This window comes from Salmo salar, chromosome 14, assembly GCF_965601325.2.
Source record: "Salmo salar chromosome 14, fSalSal1, whole genome shotgun sequence".
Taxonomy (NCBI): Eukaryota; Metazoa; Chordata; class Actinopteri; order Salmoniformes; family Salmonidae; genus Salmo; species Salmo salar.
The window spans coordinates 94,189,017-94,212,974 of NC_138304.1; the positions used below are offsets into that span (position 1 = coordinate 94,189,017).

Sequence of the window (23,958 nt, forward strand, 5' to 3'; positions counted from 1 at the left end):
GAGGAATGCAAAGTCTTCCCCGCTGGAACATTTACATACATTCACAAAAGCAACAGGTAAATACATGACGTAAGGCCGTCGTCCCCTCCCTCTTTTACCCCTCAGTCCCTCCTGCTCCCCCAGCTGCTGTTGTGTCCTGCCTGGCTGCCCGGTGTCTGCTACGCTGCTCCCCGCTCTGCCCCGCTCCTTCCCCGGACCCCGCCTCGCACCGCCCCGGCTACCGAACTCCCAGTGAATGCACTAGCCAGCAACCATGACAGGCATCGCCGCCGCGTCTTTCTTCTCCAACTCCTGCAGGTTCGGGGGTTGTGGGCTCCAGTTCGAGTCTCTGGCCGAGCTAATCGTCCACATCGAGGACAATCACATCGGTGAGTCACGGAGGGAGAGGAGAGGTTGCATAGCTAGCTAGGCTAATGCTAGGCTAGAAGAACACGGTTCCATTTCATTCCGCTATACGGAATGCCTGGTTGTTACATTTTCTGACTCGGCTCGCTGCAAATAAATGTATTAGCTATCTTTGTGTCCAGAATAAAAATGGGGAAACCAAGTTTTCCCTGGGATGAGTTTAGTTTTGTGTTATTGTGTAGTTATTTATAAAGCTACCGTTATCATAGGTGGCTAGGCTAGCCGTGTCTAGCCAGGCAGAGGTTTTGCATTGGTCGCTGTGTTTACGTTTAGGCCCGTGTTGCAATGCAGCGGAGCACTGCTCGTGGATTAGAATAGGGGAATTTACTCTCGACATTGTCACCCCATGTGCACAGACGTTCTCACCCTGAAAATGCATAAAAAATGATGTAGGTGTAAATTATAGCTAATTGGTTTGACTCAGTCACACCTAGACGACAAAATGCCGCTAGTTTAGTATAGTAGCCAACATATCAGGTATCTTTGCAAGTCAAAGTTGATCAAATTATTTTGTTGTCAACTAAAATGTTAAGATATTTGTGTCAGCAAAGTTGTTTGCGCTTACTATATGTATTTTTGCCAGTCTGTTGATTTGCAACAACGAAACGGTAGTGTTTGGTTAACTGTAGACTTGGTTTCTGAAAGTGGGCGTTGCGAAATAAGTGTGTGGATCAACAGGGATGGGGTGTAACATCAGCGCCCCATTATTGGTTAGACCAGCCATAGCCAGGTGCACCACATGTCACTTTAATGTTTACATAGCAGGTTAGGACAATTAACGTGGCAGGTTAGGAGAATGAGGGTAGGGTTAGGAAAATAGTTAGGCTTAGCTAAAATGCTACTCTTGTCAACAATCGACTCATCGTGCAACCCAATAAGCCATGCAAAACGGTCTACAGGGGTTACCAGTCTGATCAGTGGGGTCAATGAGTTGACCCTACTGCTGCATCTCTACAATGACTGACACCATTAATAACACATCATCAGATCAATACTCTCATTAGATCTGTCCACCCAGCAAGGAGTGTGTGTGTTTCTATTTGTCTTTGGTTCTTCTCCTGCTGTTTCCCTGCAGCATGTCCACCATTCAATTGTTACCCAATCAGTAACTACAATACAGAAGAGGAATATTCTCCGTACAGGCGAACAGACTCATTTAATTACTGATATGACTGGTTGTCCACAAGGGGAGATTGCTGATATGACTGGTTGTCCACCAGGGGAGATTGCTGATATGACTGGTTGTCCACCAGGGGAGATTGCTGATATGACTGGTTGTCCACCAGGGGAGATTGCTGATATGACTGGTTGTCCACCAGGGGAGATTGCTGATATGCCCGGTTGTCCACCAGGGGAGATTGCTGATATGACTGGTTGTCCACCAGGGGAGATTGCTGATATGACTGGTTGTCCACCAGGGGAGATTGCTGATATGCCCGGTTGTCCACCAGGGGAGATTGCTGATATGCCCGGTTGTCCACCAGGGGAGATTGCTGATATGACTGGTTGTCCACCAGGGGAGATTGCTGATATGACTGGTTGTCCACCAGGGGAGATTGCTGATATGACTGGTTGTCCACCAGGGGAGATTGCTGATATGACTGGTTGTCCACCAGGGGAGATTGCTGATATGACTGGTTGTCCACCAGGGGAGATTGCTGATATGCCCGGTTGTCCACCAGGGGAGATTGCTGATATGCCTGGTTGTCCACCAGGGGAGATTGCTGATATGACTGGTTGTCCACCAGGGGAGATTGCTGATATGACTGGTTGTCCACCAGGGGAGATTGCTGATATGCCCGGTTGTCCACCAGGGGAGATTGCTGATATGCCTGGTTCAGTTGTCCACCAGGGGAAATTATTGGCACTATGCATTCGGGAAGGTGGCGTCCTGCTGGCATCCACCAAACCCAGATTCGTCCGTCGGACTGCCAGATGCTAAAGCGTGGTTCATCACTCCAGAGAATGCATTTCCGCTGCTCCAGAGTCCAATGGCGGCGAGCTTTACACCACTCCAGCCGACACTTGGCATTGCACATGGTGATCTTAGGCTTGTGTGCGGCTGCTCGGCCATGGAAACCCATTTCATGAAGCTCCCAACGAATAGTTCTTGTGCTGACGTTTCTTCCAGAGGCAGTTTGGAACTTGATAGTGAGTGTTGCAGCCGACGACAGGTGACTTTTACTCACTTCAGCACTCAGCGGTCCCGTTCTACTGAGCTTGTGTGGCCTACCACTTTGCGACTGAGCCGTTGTTGCTCCTAGACATTTCCACTTCACAATAACAGCACTTACAGTTGACTGGGGCAGCTCTAGCAGGGCAGAAATTTGACGAACTGACTTGTTGGAAAGGGGGCATCCTATGACGGTGCCACGTTGAAAGTCACTGAGCTCTTTAGTACGGGCTATTCTACTGCCAATGTTTGTCTATGGAGATGGCTGTGTGGCTGTGTGTTTGATTTTTATACACCTGTCAGCAACGGGTCTGGCTAAAATAGACGAATCCAGCAATTTGAAGGTGTGTCCACATACTTTTGGGCATGTAGTGTATTTTATCGTTGTCCTTTTTCAGCCACGACTCCAAGTAACATAGAATATTACAGTTCTTCAGGTCCTGTTGATAGGATAGTCTCGAACGGAGCTCGTCCAGTTTGTTCTCTAGTGACTACTTTCGCCAATAGAACAGAGGGTAGAAGAGGTTTATTTGCTCGCTAATGTAGTCTCGTTAGGATGCCTGCTCGTCTGCCTCCTGTACCATCACTTACTCTTTCGAGTCCCGTCTGATGACGCACGATCGGAGGACAACCTTATTTCATACAAGTGCATTCGTTTCCATGTTTCCTGTTCTCGCCGCTGCTCCTCGATTACCTTTGACCTTTTTTCAAAAAGAGGCAAGGAAAACCAATTGAGATTTTCCCCAGGACTCAGACACGTTCAGCTGCAGCAAGTGGGAAGTCCATATTTAGAGATACAACGCTGCCCTCTAGAGTCAGAATCTAATAGTATGCTGTTCATCATCCGCTGGAACTCCAGTACCATTGATAGAGTTTATTCAGTGGCATCATGCAAGGTTGTGTTGCACTATTTTGAAAAGGAACTCCATCATCAATATTAACGGTGCCTCCTCTAAAGAATTCTTGCTTTCAAAGTGCCATCCCACCATAGACATGAAGTCTATGGGAGAAATGATCGGACGTTCAGGATCCCTAAGGACTCTGTGTGTACCTGCGTGTGTGGGAGTGTTTCTGAGATTACTGTTTGTCCTGTATGTAGGCTACATCTATGATCGTGTCTCTAAGTTAGAAAGACCTATCTGTCCCTCTCTCTCTGTGTGAAGTCAGAGAAAAGGAATGTAGTGATGTCATCCTTGTCTAGCTGTGTGCCAGACTAGCAGTGTTCTGTTGTCTTTACCTGAACAAGTAGATACCTGCCTCTCACCTAAAACCACCACTTCCCCTCTCCCACCAGTTTTACCTTGTTACAACACTGTATATAGCCATAATGACATTTGAAATGTCTCTATTCCTTTGCAACTTTTTTGAGTGTAATGTTTAAAATATATATATATATATATATATATATATATATCACTTGCTTTGGCAATGTAAACATATGTTTCCCATGCCAATAAAGCCCTTTGAATTGAATTGGGTAGAGTGTGAGGGAGAGGGGAACAGAGAAAGAGAAGCATACACCACCTATACATAGTGCTTCCCAAAGTGTTGCCAGTACAACTGTTCTCAGTTACTGCTGTATGTTGTAAGCTAAGCTTGTGTATCCGAGATTCTGCAACTATAATGTAATGACGGTATAGGTCCTGCATATCCACCTGTGTCCAGAAGGTGTCAGTATAGCACCTTTTGTTTTCTCTCACTGTTCTGTTGAGCTCTTACTGACTATGGCATCATTTGCTGTTTCTGTTCACAGCAAACAACTCTGTTCAGGGGCTTCCTTTTCTGGGTTGTGTTTTTTTTCTCAACTACATTTTTGGAGTATGCCTATGTGGTCTTGTGTGATTACGTATTGTGTGTAGGATGTGAAAGCAATGACTCCACTACAGCATAGTTTACTAAACCAGTCATGTACATTTAGTCATGTCAACCTAGTCAGTGTCAGATTAGTGATTTAATCCAGGACATGAAGGGAGGTGGGTAGGAAGGGTGCACTGTATAAGTATTTGAACAGGGTCCATGTTTGTGTTTGTTGTTGATGCCTGGTGTGTTGATTAACAATTCCTCTCTCCCTCAATGCTGAGGTGGGACACTACACGGAAGGAGTCTGTGTCCTTGTTTGTGAGTGGGTTTGTTTTTCTATCATTCTGGGGACCTAAAATCCCCCTTATTCCCCACAAGGATAGTAAAACATGGACAATTCTGAGGACAAAGGCTATTTTAAGCTTAGGAGTTAGGGTTAGGATTACAATTAGGGTAAGTGGTTATGGTAAGGGGGTAGAATAACATAGAATAACGTGTGTGTGTGTGTGTGTGTGTGTGTGTGTGTGTGTGTGTGTGTGTGTGTGTGTGTGTGTGTGTGTGTGTGTGTGTGTGTGTGTGTGTGTGTGCTCGAAATGACCTGTCTGGGTGTAAAGAGGCAATTAGTGTGTCCAAGACTGGAAAATACACCACCCCGATACATATACAGTAAGGGAAAAAAGTATTTGATCCCCTGCTGATTTTGTACATTTGCCCACTGACAAAGAAATGATCAGTCTATAATTTTATTGGTTTATATGAACAGTGAGAGACAGAATAACAACAAAAAAATCAAGAAAAACGCATGTCAAAAATGTTATAAATTGATTTGCATTTTAATGAAGGAAATAAGTATTTGACCCCTCTGCAAAACATGACTTAGTACTTGGTGGCAAAACCCTTGTTGGCAATCACAGAGGTCAGACGTTTCTTGTAGTTGGCCACCAGGTTTGCACACATCTCAGGAGGGATTTTGTCCCACTCCTCTTTGCAGATCTTCTCCAAGTCATTAAGGTTTCGAGGCTGACGTTTGGCAACTCAAACCTTCAGCTCCCTCCACAGATTTTCTATGGTATTAAGGTCTGGAGACTGACTAGGCCACTCCAGGACCTTAATGTGCTTCTTCTTGAGCCACTCCTTTGTTGCCTTGGCCGTGTGTTTTGGGTCATTGTCATGCTGGAATACCCATCCACGACCCATTTTCAATGCCCTGGCTGAGGGAAGGAGGTTCTGACCCAAGATTTGACGGTACATGGCCCCGTCCATCGTCCCTTTGATGCGGTGAAGTTGTCCTGTCCTCTTAGCAGAAAAACACCCCAGAGCATAATGTTTCCACCTCCATGTTTGACGGTGGGGATGGTGTTCTTGGGGTCATAGGCAGCATTCCTCCTCCTCCAAACACGGCGAGTTGAGTTGATGCCAAAGAGCTCCATTTTGGTCTCATCTGACCACAACACTTTCACCCAGTTGTCCTCTGAATCATTCAGATGTTCATTGGAAAACTTCAGACGGGCATGTATATGTGCTTTCTTGAGCAGGGGGACCTTGCGGGCGCTGGAGGATTTCAGTCCTCCACGGCGTAGTGTGTTACCAATTGTTTTCTTGGTGACTATGGTCCCAGCTGCCTTGAGATCATTGACAAGATCCTCCCATGTAGTTCTGGGCTGATTCCTCACCGTTCTCATGATCATTGCAATTCCACGAGGTGAGATCTTGCATTGAGCCCCAGGCCGAGGGAGATTTGACAGTTCTTTTGTGTTTCTTCCATTTGCGAATAATCGCACCAAATGTTGTCACCTTCTAACCAAGCTGCTTGGCGATGGTCTTGTAGCCCATTCCAGCCTTGTGTAGGTCTACAATCTTGTCCCTGACATCCTTGGAGAGCTCTTTGGTCTTGGCCATGGTGGAGAGTTTGGAATCTGATTGATTGCTTCTGTGGACAGGTGTATTTTATACAGGTTACAAGCTGCGGTTAGGAGCACTCCCTTTAAGAGTGTGCTCCTAATCTCAGCTCGTTACCTGTATAAAAGATACCTGGGAGCCAGAAATCTTTCTGATTTGAAAGGGGGTCAAATACTTATTTCCCTCATTAAAATGCAATTCAATTTATAACATTTTTGACATGTGTTTTTCTCAATATTTTTGTTGTTATTCTGTCTCTCACTTCAAATAAACCTAAAATTAAAATTATAGACTGATCATTTCTTTGGCAGTGGGCAAACATACAAAATCAGCAGGGGATCAAATACTTTTCCCCCCCACTGTACATACACACTCACATCATCGGAAGTCGCAGGGCTGGAGCGCCTCACCATGCACTGGGAAGTCTAATTATAGAGGGATGTACCCCCCCTCTCCCCTCCCTCTCTTTCCCCACTCTCCTCGTTTTTCTCTCTTCCCTCTCTCCATCCGGTGACCTGCTGTTTCAGAAACACATTAAAACACTCTCTGTGGCTTAATTAGCAGTCTGGAAAACAAGACCAGCATTCTTGGCCTACTTTGACACACCCGCTAGACACACACACACACACACACACACACACACACACACACACACACACACACACACACACACACACACACTGGTGGAAGATGGCGCCGACAGACATGGCAGCTCTGCTTTAGCTCCTTAGCAACTTTGCAGTATTTAGTTTTTTGTGTGTTATTTCTTACATTATTAGCCCTGAACGTTTTTTACAAGCATTTCGCTACACCCGCAATAACATCTGCTAAATATGTGTATGTGACCAATAAGATTTGATTTGGTGTGGCCTTATCTTTGACCAGTAGGAGGCAGTAGTAGACTGTTGGTCAGAAAAGCAATGTTGTGTTGAAATGAGAAGAGTTCTGTTTGATGTGTAGCTGATTTAATGACAGGAACGCTAATTTAGAGTATATTTATGACTCCCTTGTGCTCCCAACTTACTGGTCTTATACACACATCCATATAGACACACACAAATATACACGCTCACACACACTGTCTTTAGGGGAGAACTAGACCAGTGTGACAGCTATGATACAAAATATTAGATATGATAGAACCAACAGACCTGTGTGTGTATGTGTGCGCGCGTTCGCCCTAAGTGTGTACCCCTTCTTGTTACAGTGGTGGTATCAAGAGTGTAGTTGCTTCCTGTCCTGCTAGGTGAACGGAAGCCATAAAGTTGGGGAACATTTATTGCTCTCCCGCTCAGCACCTGGTTTACATAATCCCCTCCTCAAGCTATTGGTAAGCATTGTTCTAGGCTAGCTACATGTTAACCGTAATTAAACATACTGCAGTATATCGTTAGCATTGGGGAGCTTGACACAAAGATGGCGAACAAATGCATATAGTTAAGTCAGGCCATTTACCTTTGCAAGGTCTCTTTTTACAAATGTGCCCTGTATATACAACATAAATATACACATTATACCCAAATATATATATATTCAGTTGAAGTCGGAAGTTTACATTCACCTTAGCCAAATACATTTAAACTCAGTTTTTCACAATTCCTGACATTTAATCCTTGTAAAAATTCCCTGTCTTAGGTCAGTGAATGTGAAATATCAGAATAATAGTAGAGAGAATGATTTATTTCAGCTTTTATTTCTTTCATCACATTCCCAGTGGGTCAGAAGTTTACATACACTCAATTAGTATTTGGTAGCATTGCCTTTAAATTGTTTAACTTGGGTCAAACATTTAGGGTAGCATTCCACAAGCTTCCCACCATAAGTTGGTGAATTTTGGCCCATTCCTCCTGACAGAGCTGGTGTAACGGAGTCAGGTTTGTAGGCCTCCTTGCTCGCACATGCTTTTTTAGTTCTGCCCACAAATTTTCGATAGGAATGAGGTCCGGGCTTTGTGATGGCCACTCCAATACCTTGACTTTGTTGTCCTTAAGCCATTTTGCCACAACTTTGGAAGTATGCTTGGGGTCATTGTCCATTTGGAAGACCCATTTGCGACCAAGCTTTAACATCCCGACTGATGTCTTGAGATGTTGCTTCAATATATCTACATCATTTTCCATCCTCATGATGCCATCTATTTTGTGAAGTGCACCAGTCCCTCCTGCAGCAAAGTACCCCCACAACATGATGCTGCTGTCACCCCCGTGCTTCACGGTTGGGATGGTAGTCTTCGGCTTGCAAGTGTCCCCCTTTTTCCTCCAAACATAACGATGGTCATTATGGCCAAACAGTTCTATTTTTGTTTCATCAAACCAGAGGACATTTCTCCAAAAAGTACGATCTTTGTCCCCATGTTTAGTTGCAAATTGTTGTCTGGCTCTTTTATGGCGGTTTTGGAGCAGTGGCTTCTTCCTTGCTGAGAGACCTTTCAGGTTATGTCGATATAGGACACGCTTTACTGTGGATATAGATCCTTTTGTACCTGTTTCCTCCAGTCCTTTGTTGTTGTTCTGGGATTGATTTGCACTTTTCGCACCAAAGTACGTTCATCTCTAGGAGACAGAACGCGTCTCTTTCCTGAGCGGTATGACGGCTGCATGGTCCCATGGTGTTTATACTTGCGTACTATTGTTAGTACAGATGAACGTGGTACCTTCAGGTATTTGGAAATTTGTTCCCAAGGATGAACCAGACTTGTGGAGGTCTCCTATTTTTTTCTGAGGTCTTGGATGATTTCTTTTGATTTTCGATGTCAAGCAAAGAGGCACTGAGTTTGAAGGTAGGCCTTGAAATACATCCACAGGTACACCTCCAATTGACTCAAATGATGTCAATTAGCCTATCAGAAGCTTCTAAAGCCATGACATCATTTTCTGGAATTTTCCAAGCTGTTTAAAGGCACAGTCAACTTAGTGTATGTACACTTCTGACCCACTGGAATTGTGATACAGTGAATTATAAGTGAAATAATCGGTCTGTAAACGATTTTTGGAAAAATGACTTGTGTCATGCACAAAGTAGATGTCCTAACATCTTGCCAAAACTATAGTTTGTTAACAAGAAATTTGTGGAGTGGTTGAAAAATGAGTTTTAATGACTCCAACCTAAGTGTATGTAAACTTCCGACTTCAACTGTACGTATGCTAGCTAAATGCTAACCATACTGAAACATTTAAATTTCAGTCATTTAGCAGACACTCTTATCCAGAGCGACTTACAGGAGCAATTAGGGTTAAGTGTCTGTATGCTAGCTACATGCTAACCATACTGAAACATCAAATCAAATTTTATTAGTCACAGGCGCATGAATGAAATGAAATTAAATGAAATGCTTACTTACGAGCCCTGAACCAACAATGCAGTTTAAATAAATATGGATAACAATAAGAAATGAAACTAACAAGTAATTAAAGAGCAGCTGTAAAATAACAATAGCGAGACTATTTACCGGGGGGTACCGGTACAGAGTCAATGTACGGGTTATTAAAGTGACTATGCATAGATAATAAAAGAGAGAGCAGCAGCAAAAAAGAGAGAGGGATGGCAATGCAAATAGTCTGGGTAGCCATTTGATTAGATGTTCAGGAGTCTTATGGTTTGGGGGTAGAAGCCTCTTGGACCTAGACTTGGCGCTCCGGTACCGCTTGCCGTGCGGTAGCAGAGAGAACAGTCTTTGACAATTTTTTGGGCTTTCCTCTGACACTGCCTGATATAGAGGTTCTGGATGGCAGGAAGCTTGGCCCCAGTGATGTACTGGGCCGTTCGCAGTACCCTCTGTAGTGCCTTGCGTTCGGAGGCCGAGCAGTTGGTAGTTTGTTGGTGATGTGGACAGCAAGGAACTTGAAGCTCTCAACCTGCTCCACTGCAGCCCTGTTGATGAGAATGGGGGCGTGCTCGCTCCTCTTTTTCCTGTAGTCCACAATCATCTCCTTTGTCTTGATCACGTTGAGGGAGAGGTTGTTGTCCTGGCACCACACGGCCAGGTCTCTGACCTCCTCCCTATAGGCTGTCCCATCATTGTCTGTGATCAGGCCTACCACTGTTGTGTCATCGGCAAACTTACTGATGATGTTGGAGTCGTGCCTGGCTGTGCAGTCATGAGGGAACAGGGAGTACAGGAGGGGACTGAGCACGCACCCGAGGGGCCCCTGTGTTGAGGATCAGCGCGGCGGATGTGTTGTTACCTACCCTTACCACCTGGGGGCGGCCTGTCAAGAAGTCCAGGATCCGGTTGCAGAGGGAGGTGTTTAGTCCCAGCATCCTTAGGTTCGTGATGAGCTTTGAGGGCACTATGGTGTTGAACGCTGAGCTGTAGTCAATGAATAGCATTCTCACATAGGTGTTACTTTTGTCCAGGTAGGAAAGGGCAGTGTGGAGTGCAATAGAGATTGCATCATCTGTGGATTTATTGGGGCGGCATGCAAATTGGAGTGGGTCTAGGGTTTCTGGGATAATGGTCTTGATGTCAGCCATGTTCAGCCTTTCAAAACACTTCATGGCTACAGACGTGAGTGCTACGGGTCGGTAGTCATTTAGGCAGGTTACCTTACTGTTCTTGGGCACAGGCACTATGGTGGTCTGCTTAAAACATGTTGTTATTACAGACTCGGACAGGGAGAGGTTGAAAATATCAGTGAAGACACTTCCCAGTTGGTCAGCACATGTTCGCAGTACACGTCCTGGTAATCCGCCTGGCCCTGCGGCCTTGTGAATGTTGACCTGTTTAAAGGTCTTACTCACATCGGCTGCGGAGAGCGTGATCACACAGTCTTCCGGAACAACTGGTGCTCTCATGCATGTTTCAGTGTTATTCGTCTCGAAACGAGCATAGAAGTAGTTTAATTCGTCTGGTAGGCTCGTGTCACTGGGCAGCTCTTGGCTGTGCTTCCCTTGGTAGTCTGTAATGGTTTGCAAACCCTGCCACATCTGACGAGCGTCAGAGCCAGTGTAGTACGATTCGAACTTAGTCCTGTATTGAAGCTTTGCCTATTTGATGGTTTGTCAGAGGGCATAGCAGGATTTCTTATAAGCCTCCGGGATAGAGTTCCGCTCCTTGAAAGCGGCAGCACTAGCCTTAACTCAGTGCGGATGTATTTGCTGTAATCCATGGCTTCTGGTTGGGGTATGTACGTACGGTCACTGTGGGTACGACGTCATCGATGCACTTATTGATGAAGCCAATGACTGACTGATGTGGTGTACTCCTCAATGCCGTCGGAAGAATCCTGGAACATATTCCAGTCTGTGCTAGCAAAACAGTCCTGTAGCTTAGCATCTGCTTCATCTGACCACTTTTTTTTTTATTGATCTAGTCACTGGTGCTTCCTGCTTAAAATGTTTGCTTGTAAGCAGGAATCGGAAGGATAGAATTATGGTCAGATTTGCCAAATGGAGGGCAAGGGAGAGCTTGTATGCGTCTCTGTGTGTGGAGTAAAGATGGTCCACAGTTGGGGTTTTTGTCTTCTTTTTTCCCCCCCTCTGGTTGCACATTTAACATGCTGATAGAAATGTATTAAAACGGATTTAAGTTTCCCTGCATTACAAATAACACTCCCTCTGGGTGAACATTTTCTTGTTTGCTTATGGCGGAATACAGCTCATTCAATGCTGTCTTAGTGCCATTCTCTGATTGTGGTGGTATGTAGACATTTACGAAAAATTCAGATAAACTCTCTAGGTAGATAGGGTGGTCTACAGCTTTTCATGAGATTCTCTACCTCAGGCGAGCAATAGCTCGAGACTTCCTTAGATATCGTGCACCAGCTGTTATTTACAAAGATTCATAGTCCGCCGCCCCGTGTCTTACCAGACGCCGCTGTTCTATCCTGCCGGTACAGCGTATAACCAGCCGGCTGTATGTTGATAGTGTCGTTGTTCAGCCACGACTCCGTGAAGCATAAGATATTACAGTTTTGAATGTCCCTTTGGTAGTTTAATCTTGCGCGTAGGTCATCTATTTTATTCTCCAAAGATTGCACGTTCGCTAACAAAATGGAGGGAAGTGGGGGTTTATTCGATTGCCTATGAATTCTCAGAAGGCAGCCCGCCCTTTGTCCCGTTTTTCTCCGCCTCCTCTTCACGCAAATCACGGGGATATGGGCCTGTTCCCGAGAAAGCAGTATATCGTTCGCGTCGGGCTCGTCAGACTCTTAAATGGAAAAGTGGGATTCTACCAGTCCATGGTGAGTAACAGCAGTCCTGATGTCCAGAAGTTATTTTCAGTCATAAGAGACGGTAGCGGTAACATTATGTACCAAATAAGTAACATGCTGCAGTATGTGGTTGGCATTGGGGAGCTCAGTGTTTCCTCTGCAGTCATTTTATCAGTGGCACTGCGCCACGGCAAAAATAATTGCCGCCACGGCATAAAAATATGTAACTTAAAAAAATATTTCTGTTGAAGCGTACTTAGAACATGCAAAAACAGTCCACATTTACTATTCCTCTACATACAAAATAAGTAATAAATAGAAAATTCTGACTACCCCATATTAGACAAGTTTATATATTTACCTAGTCGGCTTGGTCTTGTGTGTTCTACAGCCAAGTCATGTGTGTTACAAGTCGGTATTCGATGTCCATCCATGTCTGAGGACATCGGGAGATGACGTGGAAACCAGCCACTTGATGCAACAGTGAGCGCTGTTACCTTCCCTGTAGCTCAGTTGGTAGAGCATGGTGTTTGCAACGCCAGGGTTGTGGGTTCGATTCCCACGGGGGGGCAGCAAAAAAAATGTATGAAATTGTATGAAATGTATGCATTCACTACTGTAAGTCGCTCTGGATAAGAGCGTCTGCTAAATGACTAAAATGTAAAAATGTAAATGTAAGTAGGTTTCGGTTTTCCGAGAGTGTTGTGGATGGGTGTAAGCATCTGCCTCTTCCAAAGGTTGCAAGTTCGAATCCAGCAATAGAAAGTTGGTTTTCAGATTTTTGTTTTAGGCCTATCCCAAATCTTTACTCTTAACTTAACCATTCGAGTTAATGCCTAACCTTAACCTTAAAACACTTAGAAATGTAATGTTTGCAACAACTTTGAAATTTGATGTTTGAGAAACATGGATGAACGTCTAAATCTGACGTGAGACTGTGAGAGCTAGTTGGTGTTCTATGAGAGAGAAATATTCCTCTTGAGGCGCATTCAAGTTACGAGTGCAATAGGGAGGGAAACCTGCATTCTGACAAGTCAATGCACAACAATTCTTGCAATCGCAGGGAAAGCAGCAGTTTTAATGGCCTTTGTTAAAATGGGGGAACTGCACATTTTCAACCCAGACTTTTTAGCAGCGGCATGGTTAAGCACGTTACCGCTCTGCAATACACCGTGAGTGCATATGGGAGAGTGGGGCTAAATATAACACGGATCAATTGTAGGTAATTAGTAACTTGCCAGGTAATTAGTAAAATGCCACCCTACCTCAAAATATTTTTTGGTTATGTAATAAAAAATTCTGATGAGAATTATGACATTTTTAGAGTAGTGGCAACCAGTGAAAATCGAACAAAATGTTATTTGTCACATGCGCCGAATACAACAGGTGTAGACCTTACCTTGAAATGCTTACTTAAATTCCCTTAACCAACAATGCAGTTCAAGAAATAGAGTTAAGAAATGTTTTTTTTTTATTTGGAGTATATTTGTGTGGGGGTGGGGTATGGTGACATTAAGTGGTTTCTGTGAGAAGTAAAGGCAGGTGGTGTGTTACCCCCAGTGGCGGTTTACCCCAAGTTACCCCAACAGTTAAGTCTACATTATATTCACTGTGTTTGCGCACATTTTTTGGGACATATAATTAATCAATAGGATGCTAACTATACTGAACAAGAATATAAACACAACATGTAAAGTGTTGGTTTCATGAGCTGAAATAAAAGATCCCAGAAATGTTCCATATGCACAAAAAGCTTATTTCTCTCAAATTTTATGCACAAATTTGTTTACATCCCTGTTAGTGAGCATTTCTCCTTTGTCAAAATAATCCATCCACTTGACAGGTGTGGCATACCAAGAAGCTGATTAAACAGCATGATCATTACACAGGTGCACCTTGTGCTGGAGACAATAAAAGGCCATTATAAAATATGCAGTTTTGTCACACAACACAATGTCATAGATGTCTCAAGTTTTGAGGGAGTGTGCAATTGTCATGCTGACTGCGGGAATGTCCACCAGAGCTGTTGCCAGAAAATTGAATGATAATTTCTCTACCATAAGCCGCATCCAGTGTCGTTTTTGAAAATGTGGCAGTACGTCCAACTGGCCTCAATCGCAGACCATGTGTAACCACGCCAGGTCCTCCATATCTGGCTTCTTCACCTGCGGGACCATCTGAGACCAGCCACCCGGACAGCTGATGAAACTGATGAGTATTTATGTCTGTAAGAAAGCCCTTTTGTGGGGGAAAACTCATTCTCATTGGCTGGGCCTGGCTTTTTGTCCTTTTAAAAAGTCACCAGCCTCTCTCTCTCATACACACACACATTCAGTCCTCTCTCTCTGAGAGTGTATGTAGGCTAAGTTAAGTGTTCTGGTTTCTGGATCTCAGCAACAGGTAGAATGATTAAAGTAGGGCAGTAAAAACCTAATTAAGACCACCTCAGTGGACCACCTCATATGTGTGAGAGAGAGAGGAAATGCAAGATAGAATGCATTCATTCTTAATTATGAGGTGTGAAAGTCTGAAGCCAAAGTGCTGCCAAGACCAAACACACACACACACACACACACACCAAGGGAGACTGTTAAATATGGCACAGAGATCATCTAGCTCTGGTCTGTAATGGCTTTGGATGTAGTACATCTGTGAGCCATTATACGCGCAACCATAATTACATACACACATTCATTACTTTTGTGCCTTATAGCAAACAGGATGCATGTTTTGAAATATCCTTCTTTTCACTCTGTCATTTATGTTAGTATTGTGGAGTAACTACAATGTTGTTGATCCATCCACAGTTATCTCCTATCACAGCCATTAAACTCTGTAACTGTTTTAAAACCACCATTGGCTTTATGGTGAAATCCCTCAGTGGTTTCCTTTCTCTCCGGCAACTAATTTAGTAAGGGTGCCTGTATATTTGTGGTGACTGGGTGTATTGATACGCCATCAAAGTGTACAATTAATAACTGCACCATGCTCAAATGCATAGTCAATGTCTGCTCTTTTTCTTCTTCTTCTTGCCCATCTACCAATTGGTGCCCTTCTTTGTGAACATGAGGAAAATCTCCCTGGTCTTTGTGGTTGAATCTGTGCTTGAAATTCACTGCTTAATTTAGGGACCTTACAGATTAGGTGTGGGGTACAGAGATGGGGTAGTCAATTAAAAATCATGTTAAACACAGTTATTGTGAGTCCATGCAACTTATGTGATTTATTAGGCACATTTGTACTCCTGACCTTATTTAGGCTTGCCATAACAAAATATTTGAATACTTATTGACTCAATACATTTCAGCTTTTCATTTTTTATACATTTTTGTTAACATTTCTAAAAACATTCCATTTTGACATTATGGTGTATTGTGTGTAGATCAGTGACACAAAATCTAAATGTAAACAATTTAAAGTAAGACCGTAACACAATAAAATGTGGAAAAAGTCAAGGGGTGTGAAGACTTTCTGAAGGCACTGTATTACTTGTAAGTTATATACAATTGGAATGTTCCTCAAGCTATGACAACTTTATACATATCTAGCAGTAATATTTGCGGTTTCTCCCTCACCCAGAATAATTATTTGTCATTAGTAAATGCACAGAAGTTGGGAATTGATTGAGATATTTTCTTATTTAATTTGGAAGTATTTCTCACAGTAGAGGAAAAGGTGCCTCTCTGTCTCTACCTCCCCTGTCATACAGTGACTACATAGACACTTTTGGGTTGCCATTATGTCTACCTTTCTTCTATTGCCAATTGGTAGACGCTGAGTCTGTATTTGGTCAGGATCTGTCTTTATTTACTATCTCTGACAGAGTAAAGATATTCTGCCAATTTGTATTATCTTTTGAGGGACAAATAGCAATTTCGTTTACTCTGTGATTTTGTTTAATTTCCCAATTTGTCAAATAGGAGGTTTCATTTCTGTAACAATCTGATTCTGGTTGGTTTGTGTGTTTGGATACTACAATCTGATTCTCAATCTAATTGATTTGTGTGTTTGGATAATACGGTTATTTAGTATTTTTAACAGCTGACATATGGGACTATTTTCAGGTTTCAGCTCTTGGGTTTCTGTACAGCACTTTGTGACATTGGCTGATGTAAAAAGGGCTTCATAAATACATTTGATTGGGTTTCCAGTGCTTTGAATTGTAAGGATGTTTTGGGGCTTCATTTTAAAATGGTTCCAAAATGTGTGTCCTTTTCTTTATATTAACAATTAAAGGGAATCATCCGAGTTCCACTCGGCATGCATTATTTAGTACTTTCTTTTGGGTATTTAGGATAATTCTTTATAATTCTGTATGTAGATTTTCTATTGGGTTTTTCTCCCAGTGCTTATAATCATAATTCCAGGTTGGACCCAAAACCGTGCCTCCGTAAAGTGCAATTGGTAAAATTACACTTGAATATTTAGCACTAGATTTGGATAGGAATATTTATTTCAAAAATATATTTTTTTATGGAGTAAAAAGCTTTGCAGATTTTTTTCTTTTAGTGAATTCACTCCCATACTAAATCCACCAGAGGCACTGATTTGTAGTCCCAGGTAGTTGTACCATTTGGGCATGTTCAACCATTACCTAATTGGAAGGAGTGTCTGTTGCATTGATTCCTGGCCTTTTTATAGAAAATCACGACTTTGGTTTTCTGAAAGTTAAAGTTGATTGCCCAGTTGATGCTCTATTCCTAAAGAATGTTAAGTTGTTCCTGTTGACCTTACTCTGTTGGTGACAGTAGGACAAGGTCATCAGGTTAGACCTTACTCTGTTGGTGACAGTAGGACAAGGTCATCAGGTTAGACCTTACTCTGTTGGTGACAGTAGGACAAGGTCATCAGGTTAGACCTTACTCTGTTGGTGACAGTAGGACAAGGTCATCAGGTTAGACCTTACTCTGTTGGTGACAGTAGGACAAGGTCATCAGGTTAGACCTTACTCTGTTGGTGACAGTAGGACAAGGTCATCAGGTTAGACCTTAGTCTGTTGGTGACAGTAGGACAAGGTCATCAGGTTAGACCTTACTCTGTTGGTGACAGTAGGACAAGGTCATCAGGTTAGACCTTACTCTGTTGGTGACAGTAGGACGAGGTCATCTGGTTAGACCTTACTCTGTTGGTGACAGTAGGACAAGGTCATCAGGTTAGACCTTACTCTGTTGGTGACAGTAGGACAAGGTCATCTGGTTAGACCTTACTCTGTTGGTGACAGTAGGACAAGGTCATCAGGTTAGACCTTACTCTGTTGGTGACAGTAGGACAAGGTCATCAGGTTAGACCTTACTCTGTTGGTGACAGTAGGACAAGGTCATCTGGTTAGACCTTACTCTGTTGGTGACAGTAGGACAAGGTCATCTGGTTAGACCTTACTCTGTTGGTGACAGTAGGACAAGGTCATCAGGTTAGACCTTACTCTGTTGGTGACAGTAGGACAAGGTCATCAGGTTAGACCTTACTCTGTTGGTGACAGTAGGACAAGGTCATCTGGTTAGACCTTACTCTGTTGGTGACAGTAGGACAAGGTCATCTGGTTAGACCTTACTCTGTTGGTGACAGTAGGACAAGGTCATCAGGTTAGACCTTACTCTGTTGGTGACAGTAGGACAAGGTCATCTGGTTAGACCTTACTCTGTTGGTGACAGTAGGACAAGGTCATCTGGTTAGACCTTACTCTGTTGGTGACAGTAGGACAAGGTCATCTGGTTAGACCTTACTCTGTTGGTGACAGTAGGACAAGGTCATCTGGTTAGACCTTACTCTGTTGGTGACAGTAGGACAAGGTCATCTGGTTAGACCTTACTCTGTTGGTGACAGTAGGACAAGGTCATCTGGTTAGACCTTACTCTGTTGGTGACAGTAGGACAAGGTCATCTGGTTAGACCTTACTCTGTTGGTGACAGTAGGACAAGGTCATCTGGTTAGACCTTACTCTGTTGGTGACAGTAGGACAAGGTCATCTGGTTAGACCTTACTCTGTTGGTGACAGTAGGACAAGGTCATCAGGTTAGACCTTACTCTGTTGGTGACAGTAGGACAAGGTCATCTGGTTAGACCTTACTCTGTTGGTGACAGTAGGACAAGGTCATCTGGTTAGACCTTACTCTGTTGGTGACAGTAGGACAAGGTCATCAGGTTAGACCTTACTCTGTTGGTGACAGTAGCACAAGGTCATCTGGTTAGACCTTACTCTGTTGGTGACAGTAGGACAAGGTCATCAGGTTAGACCTTACTCTGTTGGTGACAGTAGGACAAGGTCATCAGGTTAGACCTTACTCTGTTGGTGACAGTAGGACAAGGTCATCTGGTTAGACCTTACTCTGTTGGTGACAGTAGGACAAGGTCATCAGGTTAGACCTTACTCTGTTGGTGACAGTAGGACAAGGTCATCTGGTTAGACCTTACTCTGTTGGTGACAGTAGGACAAGGTCATCTGGTTAGACCTTACTCTGTTGGTGACAGTAGGACAAGGTCATCTGGTTAGACCTTACTCTGTTGGTGACAGTAGGACAAGGTCATCTGCGTAGAGCAGGAATTTGACCTCATCTTTGAGGGGTGTGTCCAACAACAATGCTAGTTGGTTGATGTAAACTTTGAACAGGGTTGGACTTAAATAGATTTTATGATGTCGTATACTTTACCCCCAATGCCGCTTGAGGGTTCTGTAATCTAATCCATCATGCCATATGGAATCAAAAAGCATTCTTAAAATCAACAAAACATGCAACTCCTTTTTTTCTCTCGCTCTCTCATACACACACAATAACATATACATGTATGGAGACTCATCTAGACTGTACTGATACTCAGTAACACAATACATTCTAAAAGTTCAACATATGTCATAGTATATGCACGGTAGCACAGTATGTTTGAGTCTTGATAAGTGTACATCAGATACATGTAAAGTCAAGCAAGTACACTACACTGCCTAGTTGTGTAGCAGGCGTTTGCAGCAACAGCCCGCCATTTTAAGGATCGCCATTTTGCTTAGGTAATTGCGTTTTTGAGTTGCGTATGTATGTAAGGTAGGCCAAGTAAATTAGGCTGTACACATTCACCACAAGCTATTGCCTTGCATATGTGTTCGTCATTTGACTGTATTTCTATTCAATGGAGTGGAATGTCACCCTGTTGACCACATGGTGGCAGTGCTAATATGCAGTTGTGACTCAGCACACATTCATCACATTGCACACACACTCACACACACACACACTCACACACACACACACATGCTGAGTTAGCTTTTGAAGTTTGGGCTGGTGGCCTCAGGCAGTGGAAGCTCCCTGCTGCAATGTTACTGAGTTGGCAAATATGCTGGAAAAAGTGTGTGTGATTATAGAGGATATCCATCAACCTCCCTGACATGCAGTGTACACACAGTAGCACCATGTTACACAGAGGGCTATGTAACCAAGAACACTTCATGAAACCAGGGGTTGTAAATGAGACCCTCTGCTACGGTGGACAGAATATAGGCTTTCTTTACTAATACTCCACACACACAACATTGGAACAGAGAGACTAGTGTGAGTATCTTAAAGTATCAATCGGACATGAATTTGCACACACACCCATCTCACCTTACTGCATACTGATTTCCTCCACAAATCAAGTCATGAACCCCATATACAAGCACTTTCAGTAAAGCCCGGTGTACTGTACTGGATGTTTGATACCATTTCGCCTCCCCCCTGATTTACTATGCGGATACATACTGAAAGATTTCAAGACTCCGACGCCAATTCCATATTCATGATCTACAGTGCTTTCCGAAAGTATTCATACCCCTTGACTTATTCCACATTTTGTTGTGTTACAGCCCAAATTCCAAATGGATAAAAAAAAAAAAAAAATCTCACTCGTCTACACACAATACCCCACAGTGACAAAGTGAAAACATGTTTTTATCATTTCTTTACACAAGAGTGTTCAAAGTTGTCATCAAGGCAAAGGGTGGCTACTTAAAGAATCTCAAATATAAAATATATTTTGATTTGTTTAACAAGTTTTTGGTTACTACATGATTCCATATGTGTTATTTCATAGTTTTGATGTCTTCACTATTATTCTACAATGTAGAAAATAGTAGAAATAAAGAAAGACCATTGGATGAGTAGGTGTGTCCAAACTTGACTGGTACTGTAAGTATTCACACCTCTTTGCTATGACACTCCAAATGTAGCTCAGGTGCATCCTGTTCCCTTTGGTCATCCTTGAGATGTCACTACAACTTGATTGGAGTCCACCTGTGGCCAATTCAATTGTTTGGACATGATTTAGAATGAAACACAACTGTCTATAGAAAGTACCACAGTGCATGTCAGAGCAGAAACTACATATATCTGGGTGAAGGGTATAAAACCATTTCTAGAGTGTTGAATGTTTCTAAGAGCAGTGTTCTCCGTCATTGAGAAATGATGGAACTACCCAGACTCTGCCTAGAGCTGGCTGTCAGACCAAACTGAACAACCAGGCAGAAGGAGGTGGCCCAAGAACCCAGTGGCCAGACAGAAGCAACTCCTGAGAAAAAGGCACATGACCGCACACCTGGAATATGCAAAAAATGCATGTGAAAGACTCATAGAGCATAAGGCAAAATATGATGTGGTCTGATGAGACAGAAATGTAACTATTTGTCCTGAATGCAAAGCACTATTTCTGGAGAACCAGGCACAGCTCATCACCTGTCTAACACCATCCCTACCGTGATGCATGGTGGTGGCAGTATCATTCTGTGGGGATGCTGTTCATCAGCAGGGACTGTGAGACTGGGAAGCATAGATGGATCAATGAATGGAGTCAAATACAGGCAAGTCCTTGATGAGAACCTACTTCAGAGTGCAAATGACCTTAGACTGGGGTGAAGATTTACATTCCAACAGAACAATGACCCAAAGCATACGCTGGAATGGCTTCAGAATAAGAAAGTGAAAGTCATTGAGTGGCCCAGCCAAAGCTCAGACTTGAATCCCGTTGAAAATCTGTTCACCGCCTTTGCCCATCTAACTTTGAGAAAATCTGCAGGGAAGAATGGGAGAAAATCCTCAAATCCAGATGTGCAAAGCTGATAGACATACCCAAGACAAGTCAAAGCTGATACAGACATACCCAAGACAAGTCAAAGCTGATACAGACATACCCAAGACAAGTCAAAGCTGATACAGACATACCCAAGACGATTCAAAGCTGTAATCACTGCCGAAGGTGCTTCTACAAAGTATTGGCTCAGGGGTATGAATACTTATGTAAATGTAGATATTTCTGTATTTCATTTTCAGTAAAGTTTTCTTTGTCATTATTGGGTATTGTGTGTAGATGGGTGAGAAACACAATTTAATCCATTTTGATTTCCGTCTGTAACACAACAAAATGTCTAAATCAGGGTGTGAGTACTTTCTGAAGGCACTAAATATCCATATGATCTATCTAGATTTATTCTACGGTAACTAAATACCCTACTCTCTTCTTATTTCCTTCTCTCTCTCTTTCTTTCTCTCTCTCTCTCACTCTCTTAGACACAGATCCTCGTGTCCTGGAGAAACAGGAGCAACAACAGCCCACCTACCTGGCCCTGAGCTACATTAACAGGTAACATACACACAGGGCAGTGTTGCTCCACTGATGGAGCCGTTTCGACAAAGACTAGCATACTGGGACAGAAGTTTGATCAACATTCCTGGCTTCAATTCTACCACATCCTTGGTTTTCTTCAGGCTTTTGGTTTGAAAAACATGATTCTGTCTAGTAGCAAATCTGATACGACTTCTTCTGAGGCGTGTATCAGACTTGTGTTTGACCATTGTTTTGCAGTTGTGTTGTGATAGTCTAATTGCCCTGAGTGTGTTACGGTGCTTTTTGTGTTTTTGTGACCGTGCTGGTATGACTGTGAGTGTCTTGTTTGTGTTTGGATGACTGATCCCTTCCCAGAGAAACAGTGTTGTCATTAGAAGCACCGAAAAGCTCTCTCTACACAGTTACAGCCTAGCCAAACACAGAAATGAGAATGAGATGAGTGTTTATCCCAAAACTTCATGTCCAATCTCACATTTCTTAAATCATACTGTGTGTGAGTTAGGGATTTGACGAATGTACAAATGTTCTTAACTTTTAAATTGCCAATGAGGTGAATTCACAATCCTGCATAAATTCTGCATATGACTGCTATGGGGCAATGCAGTTCAATCTACCGCAGTGATGGCTACCTACCTACTGGTCGTCATTAGTTGCCATAGCCACAAAGTCATAAAGCCCACCTATTTCTGAAATTATCTTCTAAAAATGTGATTTTTAAACCTAACTCCTAACCTTAACCACACTGCTAACCTTATGCCTAACCTTAACCTTAAATTAAGACCAAAAATATATATGCAAAAGTATGTGGACACTCCTTCAAATTAGTTGATTCGGCTATTTCAGCCGCACCCGTTGCTGACATGTGTATACAATTGAACACACAGCCATGCAATCTCCATAGACAAACATTGGCAGAAGAATGGCCGTACTGAAGAGCTCAGTGACTTTCTACGTGGCTACGTCATAGGTCGCCACCTTTCCAGCAAGTGATTTCATCAAATGTCTGCCCTGCTAGAACTGCCCCGGTCAGCTATGCTGTTATTGTGAAGTCTTTTTCGTTATACAGTACCAGTCAGAAGTTTGGACACACCTACTCATTCAAGGGTTTTTATTTTATTTTTTACAACTTTCTACGTATTAGAATAATAGTGAAGACATCTAAACTATGAAATAACACAAATGGAATAATTTATTAACCAAAAAAGCATTAAACAAATAAAAAATATATTTTATATTCAAAGTTCTTCAAAGTAGTCACCCTTTGCCTTGATGACAGCTTTGCACACTTGTCATTCTCTCAAACAGCGTCACCTGGAATGATTTCCAAAAGTCTTGAAGGAGTTCCCACATATGCTGAGCACTTATTGGCTGATTTTCCTTCACTCTGCAGTCTAACTCATCCCAAACCATCTCAATTGGGTTGAGGTCAGGTGATTGTCGAGGCCAGGTCAGCTGATGCAACACTCCATCACTCTCCTTCTTGGTCAAATAACCCTTACACAGCCTGGAGGTGTGTTGAGTCATTGTCCTGTTGAAAAACAAATGATAGTCCCACTAAGCGCAAACCAGATGGGATGGAGTATCGCTGCAGAATGCTGTGGTAGCCATGCTGGTTAAGTGTTTCTTGAATTCTAAATAAATCACAGACAGCAAAGCACCATCACACCACCTCCTCCATGCTTCACTATGGGAACCACACATGCGGAGATCTGTTCACCTACTCTGCGTCTCACAAAGACACAGCAGTTGGAACCAAAACTCTCAAATTTGGATTCATCAGACCAAAGGACAGATTTCCACTGGTCCAATGTCCAGTGCTCGTGCTTCTTGGCCCAAGCAAGTCTCTTCTTCTTATTGGTGTCCTTTTAGTAGTAGTTTCTTAGCAGCAGTTCGACCATGAAGGCCTGATTCACACAGTCTCCTCTGAACAGTTGATGTTGAGAT

General features: G+C 43.0%; 1 protein-coding gene across 1 annotated transcript in view; it reads left to right on the top strand.

The window, feature by feature from the left end:
* LOC106570525 (juxtaposed with another zinc finger protein 1) overlaps positions 1-23,958 on the top strand; it is a 45,498-nt gene continuing 21,540 nt past the window's right edge. The window contains exons 1-2 of the mRNA XM_014142941.3: positions 1-368; positions 21,957-22,029. Coding sequence (XP_013998416.1) covers positions 254-368; positions 21,957-22,029 — 188 coding nt within the window. The 5' untranslated portion in view covers positions 1-253. The remainder of the gene's footprint in view (positions 369-21,956; positions 22,030-23,958) is intronic.